General features: G+C 37.6%; 1 protein-coding gene across 1 annotated transcript in view; it reads left to right on the top strand.

Moving 5' to 3' along the window:
• WWC2 (WW and C2 domain containing 2) overlaps positions 1-22,712 on the top strand; it is a 142,580-nt gene that overhangs the window by 103,124 nt on the left and 16,744 nt on the right. The window contains exons 12-18 of the mRNA XM_063310484.1: positions 7,220-7,340; positions 8,459-8,539; positions 8,631-8,717; positions 12,925-13,117; positions 16,294-16,452; positions 18,290-18,438; positions 21,434-21,632. Of these exons, the coding sequence (XP_063166554.1) occupies positions 7,220-7,340; positions 8,459-8,539; positions 8,631-8,717; positions 12,925-13,117; positions 16,294-16,452; positions 18,290-18,438; positions 21,434-21,632 (989 nt within the window). The remainder of the gene's footprint in view (positions 1-7,219; positions 7,341-8,458; positions 8,540-8,630; positions 8,718-12,924; positions 13,118-16,293; positions 16,453-18,289; positions 18,439-21,433; positions 21,633-22,712) is intronic.

Genomic DNA, 22,712 nt, shown 5'->3' with positions numbered 1-22,712 from the left:
TAGCCCCAGACATGATGACGCAGCTAGCTCAAAGCCGAAAGGACGGCTAGCGGCCGACGGTGCTGGTGGTGAAGAGCGAATCCGATGTTCTAAGGATCAACACACCATTGGAACCTGGAATGTAAGATCTATGAGCCAGGGCAAATTTGATGTGGTTATTGGTGAGATGTCAAGATTAAAGATAGACATTTTGGGCGTCAGTGAACTGAAATGGACTGGAATGGGCCACTTCACATCAAAGGACCACCAGATCTACTACTGTGGACAAGAGGACCACAGAAGAAATGGAGTAGCCTTCATAATTAATAGTAAAGTGGCTAAAGCAGTGCTTGGATACAATCCAAAAAATGATAGAATGATCTCAATTCAAATTCAGGGCAAGCCATCTAACATCACAGTGATCCAAATATACGCCCCAACCACAGATGCTGAAGAAGCTGAAGTAGAGCAGTTCTATGAGGATCTGCAGCACCTACTGGACAACACGCCTAAAAGAGATGTTATTTTCATCACAGGAGACTGGAATGCTAAGGTGGGCAGTCAAATGACACCTGGAATTACAGGTAAGTATGGCCTGGGAGAACAAAATGAAGCAGGACATAGGCTGATAGAATTTTGCCAAGACAATTCACTCTGCATAACAAACACTCTCTTCCAACAACCTAAGAGACGGCTTTATACATGGACTTCCCCAGATGGACAACACCGAAATCAGATTGACTACATCCTTTGCAGCCAAAGGTGGCAGACATCTGTACAGTCAGTAAAAACAAGACCTGGAGCTGACTGTAGTTCAGATCACGAACTTCTTCTTGCACAATTTAGGATCAGACTAAAGATATTAGGGAAGACCCACAGATCAGCTAGATATGAGCTCACTAATATTCCTAAGGAATATGCAGTGGAGGTGAAGAATCGATTTAAGGGACTGGACTTAGTAGATAGGGTCCCGGAAGAACTCTGGACAGAAGTTGGCAGCATTGTTCAGGAGGCGGCAACAAAATATATCCCAAAGAAAGAGAAAACCAAGAAGGCAAAATGGCTGTCTGCTGAGACACTAGAAGTAGCCCAAGAAAGAAGGAAAGCAAAAGGCAACAGTGATAGGGGGAGATATGCCCAATTAAATGCAAAATTCCAGAGGTTAACCAGAAGAGATAAGGAATTATTTTTAAACAAGCAATGCGCGGAAGTGGAAGAAGACAATAGAATAGGAAGGACAAGAGACCTCTTCCAGAAAATTAGAAACATTGGAGGTAAATTCCAGGCAAAAATGGGTATGATCAAAAACAAAGATGGCAAGGACCTAACAGAAGAAGAAGAGATCAAGAAAAGGTGGCAAGAATATACAGAAGACCTGTATAGGAAGGATAACAATATCGGGGATAGTTTTGACGGTGTGGTCAGTGAGCTAGAGCCAGACATCCTGAAGAGTGAGGTTGAGTGGGCCTTAAGAAGCATTGCTAATAAGAAGGCAGCAGGAGATGATGGCATCTCAGCTGAACTGTTCAAAATCTTACAAGATGATGCTGTCAAGGTAATGCATGCTATATGCCAGCAAATTTGGAAAACACAAGAATGGCCATCAGATTGGAAAAAATCAACTTATATCCCCATACCAAAAAAGGGAAACACTAAAGAATGTTCAAACTATCGAACAGTGGCACTCATTTCACATGCCAGTAAGGTAATGCTCAAGATCCTTCAAGGTAGACTTCAGCAGTTCATGGAGCGAGAATTGCCAGATGTACAAGCTGGCTTTAGAAAAGGCAGAGGAACTAGAGACCAAATTGCCAATATCCGCTGGATAATGGAAAAAGCCAGGGAGTTTCAGAAAAACATCTATTTCTGTTTTATTGACTATTCTAAAGCCTTTGACTGTGTGGACCATAACAAATTGTGGCAAGTTCTTAGTGGTATGGGGATACCAAGTCATCTTGTCTGCCTCCTGAAGAATCTGTATAACGACCAAGTAGCAACAGTAAGAACAGACCACGGAACAATGGACTGGTTTAAGATTGGGAAAGGAGTACGGCAGGGCTGTATACTCTCACCCTACCTATTCAACTTGTATGCAGAACACATCATGCGACATGCTGGGCTTGAGGAATCCAAGGCTGGAGTTAAAATCGCTGGAAGAAACATTAACAATCTCAGATATGCAGATGATACCACTTTGATGGCTGAAAGCGAAGAGGAACTGAGGAGCCTTATGATGAAGGTGAAAGAAGAAAGTGCAAAAGCTGGCTTGCAGCTAAACCTCAAAAAAACCAAGATTATGGCAACCAGCTTGATTGATAACTGGCAAATAGAGGGAGAAAGTGTAGAAGCAGTGAAAGACTTTGTATTCCTAGGTGCAAAGATTACTGCAGATGCTGACTGCAGTCAGGAAATCAGAAGACGCTTAATCCGTGGGAGAAGAGCAATGACAAATCTCGATAAAATAGTTAAGAGCAGAGACATTACACTGACAACAAAGGCCCGCATAGTTAAAGCAATGGTGTTCCCCGTAGTAACATATGGCTGCGAGAGCTGGACCATAAGGAAGGCTGAGAGAAGGAAGATCGATGCTTTTGAACTGTGGTGCTGGAGGAAAATTCTGAGAGTGCCTTGGACTGCAAGAAGATCAAACCAGTCCATCCTCCAGGAAATCAAGCCAGACTGCTCACTTGAGGGAATGATATTAAAGGCAAAACTGAAATACTTTGGCCACATCATGAGAAGACAGGACAGCCTGGAGAAGATGCTGATGCTAGGGAGAGTGGAGGGCGAAAGGAAGAGGGCAAGATGGATGGATGATATTCTAGAGGTGATGGATTTGTCCCTGGGGGAGCTGGGGGTGTCGACGACCAACAGGAAGCTCTGGCGTGGGCTGGTCCATGAAGTCACGAAGAGTCGGAAGCGACTAAACGAATAAACAACAACAACAACAACAACAAAAGCACACCCACAGCTGCCAGCAAGGACCATATTCCTTTTGCACCAACTGCTAGCTCAAGAAAAGAAACTGTGCCCAATGATTATGTAAGCTTTTTGGTAGCTGCGAATTATTCCTTTGCATGTTTTACCATGATCTTTATTAAGAACCTGATTTTTCAGTTGTAGATTGAAGGTGCATGTTCAAAATCTTTTTCTCTCCCTCCCCCAGTTTCTGTATACTGTATTGCCACATTTTGGCTGAATACCTCAACCAAATATACACTTCTTCATATACAATTTTTGTTAGTTAGAAAGCACTGTGATTTGTAACATATGTAGAAATAAAAACTACGTTATATACTGTCCTTCAATCAAATGATGTTCCCAAAGCAATAATAAGAATGAATGAATAATGATAAAATCTAACATAGATCTAGCATTACTCAAAGTCTTTCGTGAGCCAAGCTTGACCTTCTGGTGCCTACATGAACATGCCCATACTATTTGCTTGGTAAAATAGAGGATGTCTTTCCAAATCCCAACCTAGTTTGCACCCTGTAATTTCCTGATGGTTCCCTTTAAGTACAGACCAGTTTTGACCCTGCTTAGCTTTCCCAAGATCAGCTGAAAGTGGCCAGTTACTGTCATTTGCTGTGACAAATAATTAAAATCTGTAAATTAAAAAGCATGGGAAAATAAGAAAGGTGTTTTTGCCATAAAGAGAGCAAAATTGGTTCCTTGGGAGGCAATTCTATAAATTACCATAACTTAGAAACCCTGGTCCAGCAGCTCCCTGCCTCAGTTCAAATGGCAATAATACCCAGAGTAGCAATGACCTCAAAGCAAAAAGAAGCAGATGTAGGAACAGGTGTTCCCTCAAGTACTTCAACCCAAGCCATGTTTTACTTTGAAAGTAAGCACCAGCAACTCTGCTCTGGTGGATAGAGTAAAGGATAGAAGTGTCACTGACTATGTTGCTTAATTATGTAGGTTGATGTTGGCAACTTTGGGATTAAAGCACAGTTTGTAGCATGCAATGTTTATAGTGAAAAAGGCTGGTTTAAGCCAAAGTGCACTTGTGACACTGAATCACTTGCCAACTGTACTGTCCAAGCTTGGCTTCCAGTGTTGACTGTCTGCCATCTGCTCAGTTCCCTGTGTATAATGGAGGGTGGGGAAACTGTTTGCAATGCAAGTAATATTTCAGTGCTTAGCTCAAGCTTAATACATTTGGCTGAATGTACTTGATATGAAATAATACATTCTCTAGCTTATCACAAACTTGCTAACAGTGTAAAGTCTGCAGATGTATCTGCAGATTGAAGGCAGATACTTTTGACATAGAGCTTTTTCTCATCCAGCTTGCAAGGGAAAGGGATGGAGAAGATGTCTCCTGTGTACATTATGAGACTTTGGCAAACTCTAATCTTCCCTACGTCTCTTCTAGCAATAATCCTCCGATATATGGACCATTTCTACCATATAGGATGCATCAATTGGAACGTAGCAATAAATTTTTCTCATCGCCTTTGGCCAGATTGAGCTTATTTTTTATCTTGATCTTTTGCTGATTCTTCTCCCTGCCACACCAAATGTGGTCCCATCCTGAGGTTTTAGAGAGTTATCCCACTTGTGAACATTCATTCAAAAATATGGAATGTACATTCAAAAATACAAAACTATAAAACCATGTAAAATAAATAATAAATTGGTTTTTCAAAACATTATTTAGAACACAATAAGAAAAAATATGTTCTGAATTGTTATTACTTAATTATCACATCAGTTGGCAGCACTTAGTCAACTTTGAGGAGGAGGGGAATTTGAGACTGTTGAATCCTAGCAACTGCCTGAACTAGACCCTGCAGTTTTCTTGACAAGAATTTTGGAATTGGTTTGCCATTGCCGCCTTCTTCCTGGGCTAAGAGGGAGGGACCCTCAAAGTCACCCATCTGGTTTCATGCCTAAGGTGAGACTAGAACTCACGGTCTCCCAGTTTTTAACCTGGTGCTTTAAGCTAAGCAGGGCCAGCTCTGCCAATTCTTGGAGACAGACCATCAGGAGTCTTAAACTGTTGGTTGGCCTAGATAGAAAAAGAACATGAGCGTTCATGAAAACTACAGAATGGGATATTATTTGTCTTTAGTTTGAGTTTAAATCACAGCTTAACCAGAGAGGGACAAGAAAGTGAAATTTCAGAGAACAATTCGGAACTTAACAGTACAATTGCATGTATATTCATTCAGAATTAACCATTAAATTTAGAAGAGATGGTTGCATAAATCTGTTAATTTTATTTGGTTCTCAAAGTCCCCATGTCAGGTAATATACTTTGGGATGTTAAGCAATACGTTCATGCCAGTATGAATTTTGAGAGTTATTAAGAAATTACTTTGAGACTTTTACTTCTGTATTTACAATGTACAGGATCCATTATGCAAACTCTAATTTTCTAAATTCACTTATGATCCTTTAACTGTCACTGGAAAAATCAGTCATCCCCAACCTGCAAGGCTCTCAATCATGCATATAAATGGCACCAGGTTGGGGAAGGTTGTCATGGTGCCTGTCTCAATCAATGAAATGCATTGAAGAGCTTCCTAAATGTTTTGTAATTGTTTGGATTATGTCCAGTTTCAAAGATAGGACTTGTAATTCTATGGATTTCAGTAGGGCAATAAAACATGTGCTTCAGTTTTTCTCCCACTGAAATCAATCAGTTCTAGACTTGGCTTGAATCGAGCTTTTGGTAATACATTCTTGCATCTCTACTTGGGGGGCAGAGGAAGCTTTGTCCCCTGCACACAGCTTTTTTCTGTGCAGAATATCTTTTGGAATAACAGATTTAGAATAACTGTAAAGTTCTTTCACAGATAGTCTCTGTCATTGTCAAAGTCGATTTGAGACTGCTGTGCTTATTCCTGAGAGTAATCAATAAATCATGTCATCACCTTCACTTCTCTCAAAGTGGTGAAAGAAAAAGCACTTCATCATCAAGGAAAAAGCATCCCTACTGCTATAAATGAAAGGAAAAATGCAGCAATCAATCCTCTAATCTGAAGCCTTAAAATTTAAACATCTTAACAAGATGTAAAGTCATGACTCAGGAGGGGGGCGTAATGCATACCAATACATTTGGCTCCTTGATAGATAAAAGGACTCCATATGCTTGCAAGTTATTACATTACAAGGTGCTGCTTACATTGAATGTTCCATGGTTTCTGCAAGGAAACTAGCAAGAATTGAATATTGAAATCAGGGGAAAGGAGCTTGAATTTTCTCTTGATTTTTGGTGACAGTGGTCCTAGACTCTGTCCCTGTTGAATCCAAGACAGAATTGGGATTTATATCTTACCTTATAAAAAAATTCAGAAGGGATAAGTTTTTTTAAAAAACCTAATTAAAGTTTTTAGAGTCTAATTTGCTTGTTGGCATAGTTAGCTGAAGGCTTTAGTTTAGCATGACCCTCTGGCATTCCATTTGTAAGGGTTCTCAAACATTGTGCTTTGTAGTGTTTCTCAAATTTGAAATGGCAACACTGAAAGCTGGGAAAGATTTCTGAATAAAGGTGAACTTAACTTAGGGGGCCACTTTAAGCCATAACTTTTTAAGTCTCAGAAGTTCAGCAATTGTGTATAGAAGTCCTGATGAAGTTATATCATATTCCCATTTCAGCAGTAGATTGGGGCCTGAGGTGAATTGCAGCTTAAAATGCTTTGTTGCTTGAGATAAAAACAAGGCATGTTCCTTTATTGTTGTGCAAAAATCAAGAAATTGAACCTTATTTCAATAGTAGCTGTAGGGCAAAATTCACAACTATATGTGTAGGTAGCAGGTTAACGTAGGGGAGACAAGACAGATTGCCTACTGAAGATAGCTCTGCTGCCAAACAATCCATTGTTTTCAGTAAATGGCCCCTTACTCTGAAATTGCCAACTTATTCTACCTAATGCTGGGACCTGCTTCAACTGACATTTTCTTCTAAAGTGTCTCTTTCTTTCTCTTTTTTGAGAAGAAGAAAAATTGATGGGTGGATGATAGGTTTCCTTCACTTTTAAGAGCTGCAGGAAAGTAATTTTAACAGCTGTTGCTTTTCTCAGTCTTGTAAAATGCACATAGTGGTAAAGATATCATTCTAAATCTGAAAAGTTTGAACACTATTTCAATACATCTAATGATTGTGATGAAATTTAATTATTCTTTTGGGACCCAGAATCTTCCATTTCAGTTTGACTATGAGCTGAGAACTCTTTTCTTATTCATATAACCTAAAATAAAGGTTCTATCCTTTCCCTCTACCTAGGTGTTGACTTTTCAAGAAGAACAACTCATTTGCTTGACGAGAAGGCAGGCTGTGTATCTGCTGCTGTATCTGATGAGTCTGTGGCTGGAGACAGTGGTGTATATGAAGCTTCTGTTAAACAGTAGGTTTAAAGGCGGGAATATTTCCCTTTGTCAGAAAACAAAATTAACGTTACATTCAAACATTTGGCTTGGTCTTCTCCAGCAATTTCAGACAAGTCAAATGAGGCAATAGATAGGACAAGGAATATTAATTTAAAAATGGCACAGAAAAAATAACAACCAGGAGAACAAAGAGTAAGTGAAACAAAATAAGCATTCTCCTAGATAAAATTGACATTTTTAAAAAAAATCTGTGTAAATATGTATTAATATCAACACTGGAAAACATTCTCTGTGGACCTAATTTAAATTTTAAAATTGTACAGTTGAAGAGTTTGAGAGCTGACCAATCTTTATTATGGAACATTTTAATATGTTTAGAAAATAATTAAGTATTGCAGATACATTTTTTTAACAAGACTTAATTATGGAGGCATTTAAAATGGAGGGTACATATTGCTTTAGTTTATTGAAGGACAATAAAAATGCAAATAATAACACACAATAATGTTAATGAACAGAGTGAAAGTAATTCATTAATTTTAGCAAAGAAATAGAAGACAGAAAAGGTTATTCCAATATTATTTATTGACCTAAAAATTCAAATGTAATCTTATATCCCAGTACAGTAATTTCAAATATATGAGATTATGACCATATGTCTATACAAACTAATGCATTTTTATTATGTCTTCTCAAATTTCATTTGTTTGTAATAATCCAAGTATGCAAACTAGCTTCATTTTTTGTAGCCCGACAGTATGGAGAATCTTGTAAATTATTATGTCCTTAAAGGATGGGGCCTTCAAATAAATTGCTGTTAGTGAGATAAATTTTAGCACTGCTTCCTAAATATCACACTTCAACAGCTTCAGTATTCATGAAGAAAATTCTTCACCACAAATTTATTTTTTGTGTAGTAAAACTAAAGCAATAATAATAATAATAATAATAATAATAATAATAATAATAAGTAGTAGTAGTAATAATAATAATAGTAATATAAAGTTCAAAAATTAAAATGTTGACCAGCATTTACCAACTACAGTTCTCAGGTATGTTTGACAATAATTCCCATTCTCCCCAGTCAACAACAGTATTTCATTGCCATTGATCTATCTTAAACTCTGTTCCCTAGGCCCAATAACAATGAAGAAGTTGCATGTAGTGAAGATGATACCACAATTCTGGAAACTGCTCAAGTTCAAATAGGGCTCCGGTAAGTCACCACATACATTAAGACAGTTTCTACTGACTGTTGTAAATACGTGGTGTCTAATGCAGGATTTTAATTTCCATGTTCTTAACAGATATGATACGAAGAGCTCAAGCTTTGTGATCATTGTGATGCAGTTACAAAATCTTCAGGCTCTTTCAATAGCCCCTGGTAGCAAAATGTAAGTAAAATGCTTTTTTGACTTTTGAAGTCTAGGGATTCATTATTAAGCATTTACCTTTCAGGAAATCAAAGTGCACTTATAACACTCAGATTGCAGGAAGTATAGACATCTGTTGGTCTGAATCTTCTTCCATCTCCGAGTGCTACAAGTGTTGGCTGCTGGAATGTGTGTCCAGCCACCCATCTTCATCTGGATTACCCCTGCTCTCATGAGCCTAATAGATGTCTGCTGGATAATTGGAGCCCAAGATACGATTCTTTCTCAGCAAGGACAGGAAGGAAAAGGATGGAAGTTTGCCATGTTAACGTGTTCTTTTCTTCCTTTTTATATTCCTGGAGTTTACTCATAGGAGTTTTTCTTGAAGTCTTCCTTTGATTTTGTGATTTATTCTGTGAAGAATGACTACATAACCCTGGACCACATGAAAATGCATGCACTTCTTAAGTGGAAAAAAAAAGCAATAAATTTAAAACCAGGCGTTCTCTCTCTCCCTGCAGAACCTCTTTCTTATTCTTCCATTCTCTTCTCAAGGAGTCACACTCTTTCTCTTCAGCCCAGAAACATACCATTTCCTTATTTCCTCAAACAAAAATAACCTTCTCTTCCATACATACACTTCACCTTGTCTCTGTAGTAGGAAGGTTTTTAAGCTTGGGGCTTCATATTTATTTATTTAATTTATTTATCAAATTTTGCCACGGGAGGAGATGCCTCTCCACATGCCTCTCCACAGCATCGGTCAAACAGCAAGCAGGAAGGTGTGCCTGAATCTAGCCAAATTAAAACAGAGTGGATGGGGAAAATCACATCAGCTTTTTAAGCTTTTATATTCATTAAGTCAGGAGTATTTAGACTTTTTGGCTTTTAATAGACTCCAAGAAATAACGTGTAAGTAAAATCCATTTGATAGTGAGCAGCAAGTGAGCAGCAAACTTCTCCAGAAGGAGCTGACCTTAAACTGAACAAGTTTTTCCGTTGGTTTTGAGATTTGTATGCTAGCTGGAGACATTTTTAAGCATTCATTGTCTGAATGTCTGAGTTATATTTGCATTTCAAAGAAAACGTAGTTTCATTTTCTCATTTGAAGAGCAGAGCATGAAATGCAGCTTTTACTTGTTTCAGCCTAGGTGGTTTAATCTGTACAAATATTGATATATTGTGAGAGCTACTATTTACACTGCAATATAATACAGGTCTGCTCCCCAGCTTCATTTCATGTTGGAAAATATTGCACAAGCTTGAAGAGAGATAGGAAAGCCACACATATTCATTGACATACGCATGTTTGATTTTGTTTTCACCTTTCCCTCTCTTGTTTTCAATGATACATGAAGAGTACTCCCATACTGCTAAATTGTAAAGTGGAAAGAAGTATCCATACTAGGTTTTGATGTAGATATAGTGTACCTCTGTCATTATGACAATAACTGGGTGTAAAACCATTTGTTGTCTCTCATACAATAGATATAACCAAATTCAAGTACTCCAGATAGATGGCTGTCTAGTCTCTACCTAAGCACATCCAACGAAGAGAAGCTCACCATTTCCCTGGGTAATTGGTATCAGAGATTAATTTCTCTTACTTGTTAGAAAGTTTTTCTAACATTCAGTCATAGTGTGCCTTCCTGTAACTTCAGTTCATTATTCTGTACCCTGCACAGAGGGAAAATATCTTTCAGCTGTCTTCTCTCAAGCTCCTTCCAACTCGCTCTCTTGATGGAACTTAGTTTCTAGTTCCAAATCATCTTCATTGTCTTCTCTGAACTGGTTCTAATTGAACCTTTATTGAAGTGTGATGCCTAGAATTCAGCACAGAAGATGGAGACTGACCAGTACAGAAGAAAGTGGAATGATTACTTCTCATGATTTGGAAATTGCATTTCCGTTGAAGCAGCCTAAAAGTGCATTTGTCTTTTTTGCAGCCATATCACACTGCTGAATCATCTTCAGTTTGCAGTCAGCATTTTCAGAAGTCCTGTTACCTAGCCTATATCTCTGCATTTAATTTTTGTTTTCTAAGGAACATACCCAGTTAAAACATGAAATAAGGTTCCTTCACTTCCTTCAGCATAATGGGATGCAGGGTCTCATGCCACCTGCATAGATTTTCAACTTCCATAGAATACTGTCGTAATAATTCTTTGCAGTATTGTTTATCCTGAGAAGTACTGGCAGGAATGGATCATTGTCAGTGGACTTGATAAGTCTTGGAAATTGTTCTGCCACGTTCCTGACCCTTGCTTCAGGCAGACAGCAGACTTCACATGCTGATAGGTCAATTTGTCATACATTAATTTCAATTCCCTGTAGCGGTGAATCATTAACTACTGTGACTCTTCTGGAGATTTATCCACAAGCCCCCAGAGAATGTGCTTTCCTGCTGTCCTCAAGAAAGGAAGAAAGTATTTTTTTGAAAATTGCTCCACAACGCACCTCTTATTGTGACTTAGGAACAAGGCTGGTAGAGTTCTACAATCACACAAGCATTGCTGTTATTGCTGTTGAGGATGGCAATGATGCTGTAATCTGTCAATGACAAGAGCATTGTGGGGGTGAGGCAGGAACTTTTCCTTCCTTTCTCAGAGGCCAGACTATCCGGGTCATAAAATTTAGCCCACTCACATAAAAAGGGCATTTGTGAATGTGAAAAAAATAGGAAATAATGGAAAGTCAAACTGAGTGCATCACTGGGAGAAGGGAGCAGCTTATATTTCTTAGAAGTTACAACTCCCTGGTTGATGTATCCCATCATCTCCTCATCTCTTTCACTGTGTTTGGTTCCAGGATTAACCTAGAGTCAACATTCCCATTTTCAGCTGGAGGAGGAAGAGCAGGAAGCTCTGGTTTCTCCAATGTGACTGGAAGGTCTTTTAGAAGGTTGATATTCCTTTGACACTCCAAAAAGGACATTATTGCCAGAAGAAATTCTGTTCTCTTTGGCAGTCAAAGCAGAAATGGCCTTCGAAGCAGACAGCTCTACAGCCAGATGGGAGAAAGTAATCTTGCAGCTGGCGAATTGGAGTTTAATAGATAGCTAACCTTCTGAAAACAACAACTCCGTGAGACATAAAATGTTTGCATAGGAGTTTTTCTTCTGTTTTCCTATGAAAACACCAGTTTCCTGCTGGATGAGTTAGATCCAGCTTCAGCCTGCCTCAGCATGTCCTTCTGTTGTAAGGATATGTCTTCAGCAAATGGCAAGTGGACCAACTCAGAGCTGGGGCAAGCAGCCTGTGTGGATAAACACTTTATCATCTTACATGGCAGAGTTACATCCTTTCTTTCTTTTAGGGATCCATCATCATATCTCCTGTTCTTTTTTTCTTCCTCTGAATGCTCAGTCTGTTTCATCTATAACTGTTTCTGAATTGAAGTGGTGCAGAAAGTATGCTTCACCTCTTGCTTCTGGATGTTGTCCTCATCCACTGGGCTTGTTCCTTTGTTTGCCTTGCTTTTGGAGAGCTGTGTCCACTGTAGTGCCTCCTCTCTTTGAACTCATGAATCTTCACCCTTTGTCATCAACAGATGGATCTGTGGTTCCAGTCCTTTGCCCCCTATCCTCTCTTTATGACCTTGCATTTACTTCAGTTATATGCCAGGCCATTTTTCAGGCAGGAAGACAAACATATTGCAAGCATTTCTGCTCACAGTTTCAGCCTCTTGCCTTTCACCTTCACTTTTGCTTCTTAGGATAACACCAGTGCAAGCTGTTTATTTCTTCTTCTTTCCTTCTCAAGCTTTCAGATTAGCTAACCCACCCACTGTTGATTTAGTGGGAAAATTTGTTAGGGACGGAACTCCTTCCGAACTCGCACAGCTTGCTAAGTCTCCCTGTTTGCTCACGCAGTGAGCTCATACTCTGGAACAAGGAACCAGGCTGCTTTATATTCCTCTTACAAATTCTGCTTATTCTGCAGGAAAGCACTTGTACCTGTCAAGACACACACCTTGCAATCAGCATTTGTAATGTGAAATAAATAAGAAATAATGGGAACTCAAACTTAGTGCATCAGTGGAAGAATGGAGAAGCTTATGTTTCTTTGAAGTTACAACTCCCTGCCTGATGTCTCCCATCACCTCCTCATCCTTAATTGGGAAAAATATTTTTATGTCATTTCTAAATGTGTATATTGCATAACAAAATATGGAAAGACACTTTGTGGTTTGAATTTACATTATCTATTGTTTTTTTCCTTACCTTTAGATATTTTAGACTTGCACTCCTCCCACCTTCAACTGACATCAACTGTCTATTCCGTACAAAGATCCATCCTGCTACTGAACCTCTTTTATTTAGTGAGATGTTCAGAGCAGTTATTTCCCAGGCAGTCTTGCAGCAGAAAACTTTGAGAGTAGATATCTGCTCTGTCAGTAAAACTCACAAGGAAGAATGTCTAGTAAGTATTCTTTACTATTTATCGTGATCTCCCCCACCTTTTTTTTGTAGATGGATAAGAGTCTTTTGAGGAATGTATTAGCAATCTTTATAGGACTGGAGATAGCAAACTTTGATATCGAGTGATTCTTCTTGCCACTTTCATGGGAAAAGGAGCGCAAGTATTCCTCGACTTATGACCATTTGTTCAGTGACTGTTCAAAGTTACAATGGCACTGAACAAGTGGGGGTTACGATCGGTCCTCAGAGTTCCAGCTGTCCCAGCACCCCCACAGTCCCATGATTGCGATCTGGGTGCTTGGCAACCCACTTACACTTACGACCGGTTGCCAAGAGCCCCACGATTACATGATTGCTATTTGCAACCTTCCCTGCCGGTTTCCCCAGAAAGTCAAAGGGGAAGCTGACAGGAAGATCACAAGTCACTCAGGTAAGTCTTCCCCACCCGCGCACCTTCCCCAGCCCCTCTGCACTCGTGCTGGCCACTCACACACCCCCACACACCCTCCCTGACCTGCGGCACCTCTTGTGCACTCTCCCTGCCCCGCACCCTCCCCAACCCTCCCCAACCCATGCTGCTTCCCCATGCACCTTCTCCCACCTGCGCTGTGCTTCTCACACACCCTCCCCAACCCTCCCCCACCAGGTAGCAGTCACTTACCTGCCTGCAGGCCTGGGACTTCCAACTTCTTGCTGGCTTCCCCACTGACTTTGACTGTGGGAAACCAGCAGGAAGTTGCCTCACCTAACAACTGTGGGATTCAATTAACGACAGTAACCAGGACTGCAGGGATTGCCGTCACTAAGTGATGCAGTTGCTCTTTACCGCCACATCACTTAGTGATGGAAATTCTGGTCCCAATTGCAATTGTAAGTTGAGGACTACCTGTAGCAGATTGGAACTATGCTTCCTAAAGATTTAAATAGCAAAGTCTTAGTGTAAATATTGCAGCAGGTGGTATAAATGTGACTTTTCCCCCTTGTAGCTCATGTTTTATTTCCTATGCTATGTTTTGCGCTGTTTGTAGGCCTGTACCATGGGCTGGTCTAGAAGCTGCGGCTAATCTATTATATAATATTTATGTCTTAAAGCGGCTCAACTGCTGATTGGGGTAACTTACTGTACATACATCACACCCATACTAAAATATCTGCATTGCCTGTCATTCTGCAACTGAGCAGTTTCAAGATGACTGAATTAGTATTAGTCTTGAAGAGGAAGCAAGTTATCTTAACATCCTCATGTATGTCAGCCTTCCTGGTATTTAATGATCTTAAGAGGAGGTCCTGCATTCTGTGCTGCAGACAGCATAAGTAAACCTTCTCAGCAGTCCTCTGCAGAACACTGTTCCAATGCTGCCATGTTTTAGATACTCCTTAAAAAATTCATTCTTCCTTTATTGGGGCTTTCTACCAAACACTCGGTTCTATTAATATTTTTAGTCCTTTTAATAACTAGTTTCCTAGCACTGTTTTACAGCATTAACTCTTCCTGGGATTTAGGCAAATGAGAAATGGTATACAAATATTTAAATAAATAGAAATAATTGAATTTACTTTCCTGCCCCATTAACTTGAAAGGCTGAAATGCTTGAATAGTTTTTCACACTCAAGATAATGAAGGAAGCACTTCTTATGCCACTGCAGAGAAAAACTGCAATGCTTTGGTTGTTACAGGTCTCATTTAAATGAAGAAGAGAGAAGATAAATACTTTCTATGTGGGTTTCATGATGATGCAATTTCCTGAGTTAATATTTATTATGGTGAATCTTTTCAAAGAGCAGTAATGAAATACAATGTGACCAATTGAAAATCCATAAATTCCATCCATCCATAACTGCTTTATTTATTTGAAAGTGTCTTAGAATGACTTTGGTCCATGGAACTTATGGTTACTACTTCTGAGAAGAGTTCTTTCACTGAGTGTCAGCCAGGAAATTTAACAATCCCATGCTGGGGATTTCCCTTGCGGGGGCATTGAACCTAGGACCTCATGCATGCAAAGCATGTGTTTGACTTCTGTATAAGCTCAGTGGCAAAGGTGCATCCAGCAAAATTGTCCACTTCCTGTATGTAATGTTATCCTGGTTAGAAACAGATTGTTTTATTTTTCTTAATATTCTTCAAGTTATTATTACTCCTGCCTAGTAGATAATAGTAAAATGGAAGTGTAATTATTAATAACTTCAGACATTGACAGAGTGTAAAGTGACAGTGCCTGAGTCATTTTTATACAATAAAGCTATCAAATACTCTAGATATGAGCTTAAATTTTCCTTTCTTACATATAAAGCCTTTTTTTCCTCATGAAGAAGATGGACTGAGGCCAACTGTATTTTGCCTCAGGCATCAGCCTAGCCAGTGCTTTCTCCTGCATGGATCTATTACACTAATTAGATTTATAGAATATAACTGACTTTTTTCTTTTTGAATACATATTGTATGTTTGGTCTTTAATTAATGAAATTATGTTTATTTTTTTTAAAAAATAAACTTCTCTTTTAATTCATACTGAGCAACAAGCAAGAACAATAAAAAACCTTTTTTGCAAATAAAATCACAGGATAAATATCTATATCACAATCTCCTCTGTTTCCCACCTGCAACTCTCTTGGCACTTTAATGCTTTACATTCTTTTATCTTACAAGCCAAGGACTCTTGTGCCTTTAATCTCTCAAGATTTATCACGAACCAGAATTACTTTAACACTTGTGCCAACTGCTTCAACTAAATCCCATTCATCTTCCCTCTTTCTTTATCTTTGTGCTTCCCTCTTCCCTTTTCATTTTAAAACCTGTTTCTGCAATTTCCCTCTTGAGAGATAGAGGACTCCTATTCATCGGGCTTTTATGGAATGTCCACCTCACACATTATGTTATAAACATAATAGAAAAGGTCACTATACATCATGTGAAAAGTCTTCCTTACCTAATAACTATAAAACTTAGCTGCAATATTGTTTGACTTCAATTCCAATATTCATTCTAAATGCTGTATTTTAATCCAAAAGATGTAAATGTATAATTGAAATTTTTAATAATTCTGAGATTAAAAGGCTTTTGAGAAATCAAAACAAAATAATTTTTGATTGCTAAAACTGTACAGAAACATTTCAGTGGTTTCATTTGTTTTTACATGAATTAAAATTCTACAACAAATACATAATGCCTTGTAGGGTGGAACTCAGATAAGTCTGGAAGATGTATCCTTTTCACATGAGATGTCTACTCTGTGGTATAATTTGCTGGCTTCTAAGCAGACTGTTGAAAAAAGGAATATGAAGCCAAAGAAGTATTCTGCCTTTGTAGCAACCAATCCATCGCCTGGTTCCTTGGTAAGTTGATTGCCAGAAAAAACAGTGGCACCAGTCAGATAGTTGTGCTACATGATTATATATAGCCTCCAGTTGCTGTACAAGTCTCACTGTCATGAATAGATGTATAATTAGGCTTTTAAAATAAATTATTGCTTCCACTTGACTCTTCCTGCTAGCAGGAATAGCTAAACAAGCAATGATTGTTATAAATGAATTACTAACTCTAGTTTGTGAGGAGAGTAATAAGCCAGAGTTCTTTGTTCGAATGAATTGCTAAAAAACAGAAGCAAGTATTTTATTGTAAACCGCCCAGAGCCCCCATTGGGGGAGATGGGCGGTGATATAAATTTAATAAATAAATACATGCAATCAAGCTTTATATACAGCTTCTTCACTGTAAGGAACAGCATGCTCATCCCAGTGTTCAGACATTGTTGGCTGGAATGGGAGGGAATCACATGTAAAGTGCCAGCTGGGTGACCTTGGGCCAGTCCCTCTCTCTCAATCCAACTCACCTCACAGGGCTGTGGTTGTGGGGAAAACAGGAGGAGGAAGGAGTATTAGGTATGTTGGCCACCTTGAGTTATTTGTTTGTTTGTTTATTTATTTATATCTAATTTTTATCACCACCCATCTCCCCCACATATTTTATTATTTATAAAAATAATAAAGGGATAGAAAATAAATATCGCCACATTAAACTTTTTTTGTTAGTAAACTACTTTGTTCACCTGTGTAGTGTAGAAGTTAAGGGGTTGGAGAGGACTGGGGAAACTCAGGTTTGAGTCCATTGTCAGCCGTGGCAACTCACTGGCTAATTTTGGGTCAGTCATTCTCTTTCAGCCCAACCTACCTCACTGTGTTGTGGGAAAACATTGGGGGAAGGAATGCTATGTATGCCGCTGTGAGTTTCTAGACGAAAGATGAAATATCAATCAATCGATCAAATAAATCAGTAAATGGAGAATGATGAAATATAACTCCTCTTCCTAAATGCTGTCTTTCTGCTGGCAAGCAGCTGATTTTTTTTTTTTTACAGAATGTAACATTCATAAGTATTTATGGTGTATTTATGGTCTACCATCTTTTCCCCATTCTATCCTCATTCTTCTTGAACTTGAGCACCTGTTCTGAACTACTAAATGTAGCTTAGTAGTTCATTTATATCAGGCTCCAAATCAGTGAATATATTTTTCTCTGTCTGATTCCTATGAACGATAGGGAGTAAAAGCACACATCTTTTACCTGGAATAACTATCCAACCAAATATTGTTTTAAGAACATGCACATGCAAAATCCAGTGCATATGAATTTCATAATATAGACAATTCTCAATTCTAAACTGGGATATCAGTTGTAAGATCTGGGTTCATGATTTGTAAATGTCAGTTACTTATATAACTTGCTGCTTTTGCCAACAATATATGAATTAGAACTTAGTCTTTGCTGATCTGTATGTCAGAGTATATTTTTGTTTTAGTTTCTAGAAATATTTTTCTAATTACGTTAGTCTTGTCTATGTAGTTTTTGGAAGGGATTTTATTTATTATATTTGAATATTAAGTTTTGTTATAGGGTATAATGAATTTTGTTATAATGTGTGATGAATTCTAAGATGACGTCATGCAGCAACTCAAGGTTTAAATCAGCTTTGAGTGTTTTGTGATGTAATCCTACTATCTGTAGATACTTGTGTGCGTGTTAAATTTAATCTGAAAGAAGGCCCTGATATAGCAGCTTTGTGGTTTTGCCAGGCTCAGTCTATATACATAACCATTGATAGACTAGGAGTATTACTGGCATTACTTTTAACAATTCAGTATATTTCAGTACAAGTTTTCCATGTCTTTGTTAGGATGCTGTCTCAGCATTGTTGGAAAGGACATCAGCTGAGCTGCAAGCTGTAGAACAAGAGTTGGCAGAGAAGGAGGGAGAAGGGGAGGAGGAAGAGGAAGATGAAGAAGCTCAGGATACACAGGAAAACCAAAGTTGTGAAGAAGACTGGTAAGCTGAGCTCTTTTTATTTATTGGTTGTTTACAAAATAGCATTTAAAAATACAAAGCATAAAACAAAGTAAAATACAGAAAATGTTGCTTGCCATCTGCAGTAGGTAGGTAGGAAAGATAGAAAACCTATTATTCCTTAGATAATTTGGGGAATAATGTTTTTTCTGCTATTTTGTTCAGCAACAAACAAAAGTACAACACAAATATTATTGTATATGGAGAGCAACGAGGAAAATAATGAATTGTATATTAGTTTACTGTAGCCTTGCAAATGCTCCTTCCATCGTTAGTTTCTATGCATCTTGGAGAATGGAGCCATGCTGTTGGCCCCAGTCCAATGCTCTGGTTCTCTGTGTTCATGTCTCAAGGATGCAGCCTAGTGAGTATGCATAGGCATTTACCTCAAGTAGGAGTCCAGCAAGCAAGGAAAGTATGTGTTCAGCAGGCAAACGTGCCAGCAACATATGGACCATATGAGAGAAGTATGAACTGGGGATGGACCCTCTCTATTTTTGCTTTCTCCTCAGATGATGTTACCAAGAGCGCAGTCCTTCCTCTATTCATAAAAATTAAAGAGCCCTTTTCTTTTTTTTTAAATATAATTGTGCATTAAGAATTTTAATTACAATAGTAAAAACTAATACAAACTAAACTTAGAGAAAGAGAAGATAATGAAAAGAAAGAATAAAAAATACAGGAAAAAAGAAAGAAGAAAAAGAAAAGAAAGAATATAACAAAGAAAAAGAAAAGAAATATATAAAAAGTGACTTCCAACCTTCATCACAACAAGAATAAACAAATTTAATGATTCTTCACCCCCTATAAGATTAAATAGATATCTCTTCATCCCATATCCCATCCCTTATCTATAAGCAAATCTGTAAAACAAACTTTTCAATCCTGGTAACAGCAGAAAGTCCATAAAGTGTTACCAGAACATTGCAAAAAAAGTCTTATTTTAACCTTGATCAAATAAACCAACTGTATATTCCTTCATTTTACTTCTAACAGTCTTAATCTTTAAGTCAATCAAATACTGTCATAGGATTCGATTTCTCTTCAATTCTTCTTTATCCCATCTCACAGATTTCTTCAAGGCTTTAACAAGCCTCTTTTGTAGATTCAGTAAGAAAACAATTTCCATGTCACCCTCTTGGTTTATCATTTGTATTTCCCTTTTAATTTTTAAAATTTCAGCCAGTTTCATTTGTATATCCAGTAATGATTTTCCAAATCATTCTCTTGGCTTGTCATTTGTAGTTCCACATTCTGTACTTCCTCTGTCTTGTCAGATAAAATTTGTTCCACATCTGTCATTCCCTCATTAACATATTTCAGACATAGTCTATCCATAGAAGCAGACATAGTTAGTGTTGATACTGTAGTTATTAATTTCTGACTCCATTCTTTAAAGATCTCCTTTAATATTTCAGGTGTTTATAATGTTTTGTGTCATTTTGTAATTCCCAGTATTAATTGACATCAAGAAAAGGCTTGCATTTCTTTTTTCTGCTTAAAATCTTTAGTCCCCTCTAGTGTTCAATTTCTAAAATCATCACTTATCTTTTGTTATGACTTGCAATAGCCAGGATAGCCAAAATAAGTCTATTTCCCACAAGAAGTTGTTTATTTTTTATAGTTAATTCCAAAATCTTATAGAAAAAGTCAATATTCCAAATTTATCTGGACCCTTAGTCCATTTATAACTTTCTTTGATCAAAATCTTATTTAGCTTTTAGCTATTTATTTCAAATTCTTTAAGTTCTTAAGCTTATAATTAATTTTTCTTTTGTTCAGAGTTGAAGATAAACTCACCCAATGAAGACTTTTCAAACTTATCATTCCAAAGGTCTCTAATACTTTTAAGATGGTTAATAGGCAATTTCAAAAAGTGATCAGAAAGTGAGGTGTGTGAACTTATAGTAGTTTCCTTTAAAAGGCACTGTTGCGGCTGTGAGCAAGATGGCTAGTCCTGTCATCTCCCTGCGCTTAAACCCACAGAAAACGCAGCTATCCTTAGCATGCATGGGCGATCTCCCATCCTCTCCTTATCCAGAGCGGTTCCAAGGGACCGGTTTACTCACCAGTTCCTTGGTCTTTGTGGCAGTTGTTGGCTCTGCTTTCTCAGAGGCGTTTTCAGTTCTCCATGCTGCCCCCAGAAGTCAAAAATTAAAGAGCCATTTTTGATCAGCACAAAGGTTCATATAGCAGCTAACTACTGGGAAGCCTTTAAGCTACGCATAAAGACAATAGACCTTTCCTGCATCTTCTCTTCTAAGAAATGCTTATTAGTGGAATATTATCTCTGAAAATGTGAATCACTTCTTTCTAAGCAGCTTTTTGTTAACCACAATTTAGAGTGTGGATCTTTCCAAGAATCCCTAAGTGAACAAAAGCTGACATAATCTCAATGTAACATCATTCTTCAAATTTTCATGCATACTTACAATTTGTATGCAGTTATATATTCAAAATAAGAAAAAAGGGTATATGGCAGGTGCAGAAGTTTAATTCCAGTTGATTCTGTCCTTCCTTTTACTGTAAAGTTGTTAATAAGGCCCCAAAAGGTGATTGACCTGTTGGGCTACAATTAGCCAGGTGAGACATTTCCACAGATGAATGGATACCCTGACTTTCTAACCTTTCAGAATATTGTTGTTGTTTTATCTATTTTCAATATCCATGGGCTCCTCTAAGTGGCTGTGTGGAGGGGAAAACTTAACAGTTTTATATCTATCCACAGAAATAATCTTGAATATCAAATTTACTTTGCTTTTTATGATACTCTAGCAGAGTAAATTCATAATAGATCCTTCTGCTTTTCTCAGATGAGAGAATACCGAAACCATAGAAGTGTTTTAGTAGAATTTTATCTCTGGCCAAAATAAATTGTTGATTATGTTGAATTATTGGTATGGATGTTGGCTTCCAAATTTGCTGGTATTTTTCTTCCAACTACGTTATCAGTTCAAGGGTAAATTTGTTCTCACAGGCTAGGAATACTGGCAGAAGCATCCAGAGAAATTGTGAATGAAGAAGAGAACAATATTAAACGGACAGAAGAAGACAGATGCACAGATAGCAAGAGACTGAACTCTAATTTGGAACAGGCAGATGGAATTGAACATGAGAAAGACAGCAACTTTACAGAAGTGGATCTCAACACACAAACAGTGGTATCCCCAATACTGGTGAGTATTGTAAATTACGTTTCCTATATGGCCCAGGATATCTTTTATAGTTAAGCATAATGTTTGTCATGGCAAACTTCTTAAAAAGTTTTCAGTTAAATATACAAACTTAGTGTAGCATGTGCTATATGTAGTGATTTTGAATTGGTGCTTTACAGACTTGAAAATGTTTTTGCTTGGATAGTACAGAAAAGAGAAGCAGCAGGGGGAAAAAAGGATCTTACAGCAGCCACAGAAAAATATTCAGCTTGCTAGTTAACATTTAATGCTTATTTGTTCGATAATTCATGTTTAATAATGGATGTTTTAAATATTTAATAGGTTATTTAATGTTTAAATTATACTAGCATACACACTTAATATTTTTATTTTTGCAATTGTTTTGAAGTTTTAATAATGAGGGCTGAGCTCTTAAAAACAATGCTGGAAGTGGTGTGTGCGTTTGTGTATCTGCGATAGATGGATAGATGAATCAGTTCATTTCCAGTCCATGTAAATTTTGCATGTGTTCGTTTATAAATCTGTTATGCCCTGTCTCCTCATTAATCTGCAATTTTTTAAAATAATCCATATAAAAATCTGTATTTAAATATTTACATTTGTCTATATTTTTCTCAAAAAATACATATTTTATATGATTTAGGGGTTTTTTAAAGCTGGAATTTAGATCTGCAAATCCAACATTTAGAAAATTATGGAAACTGGGGGATTAGTACCTTTTAATCCACATATTTCACCAAAAAGTGTAAATCAATAAGTTTCTCTTCAAATACACTAAGCACAATGCTTGGCCATTCAGTATATTAGAGGCCTAAGCACTGATATTTAATCCAAGAAACAGATTAAATAATTTAAAATATTGCTATCAATTTGAAAAGTGTGCCCCCCAAGTTAAATCAAACAATATATATGAAGATTTTTTTTAAAGTTTAATACAGTAACTATAGCTGGCAGACACCATGATAGGAAGATTCCCTTCCCTCACATGAAGGAACAATTTCTAAGATGGTGTCTGGCTAGAAATTCAGAAGCTGCAATTCCAACACATCAAGATCCAGTGAAGTATAGTTGTTAAGAAAT

This window comes from Candoia aspera, chromosome 8 (genome assembly GCF_035149785.1).
Source record: "Candoia aspera isolate rCanAsp1 chromosome 8, rCanAsp1.hap2, whole genome shotgun sequence".
In the NCBI taxonomy this organism is placed as follows: domain Eukaryota; kingdom Metazoa; phylum Chordata; class Lepidosauria; order Squamata; family Boidae; genus Candoia; species Candoia aspera.
Note: the sequence above shows the minus strand (reverse complement) of the source record. Positions and strands in the feature narration are given on the sequence as shown.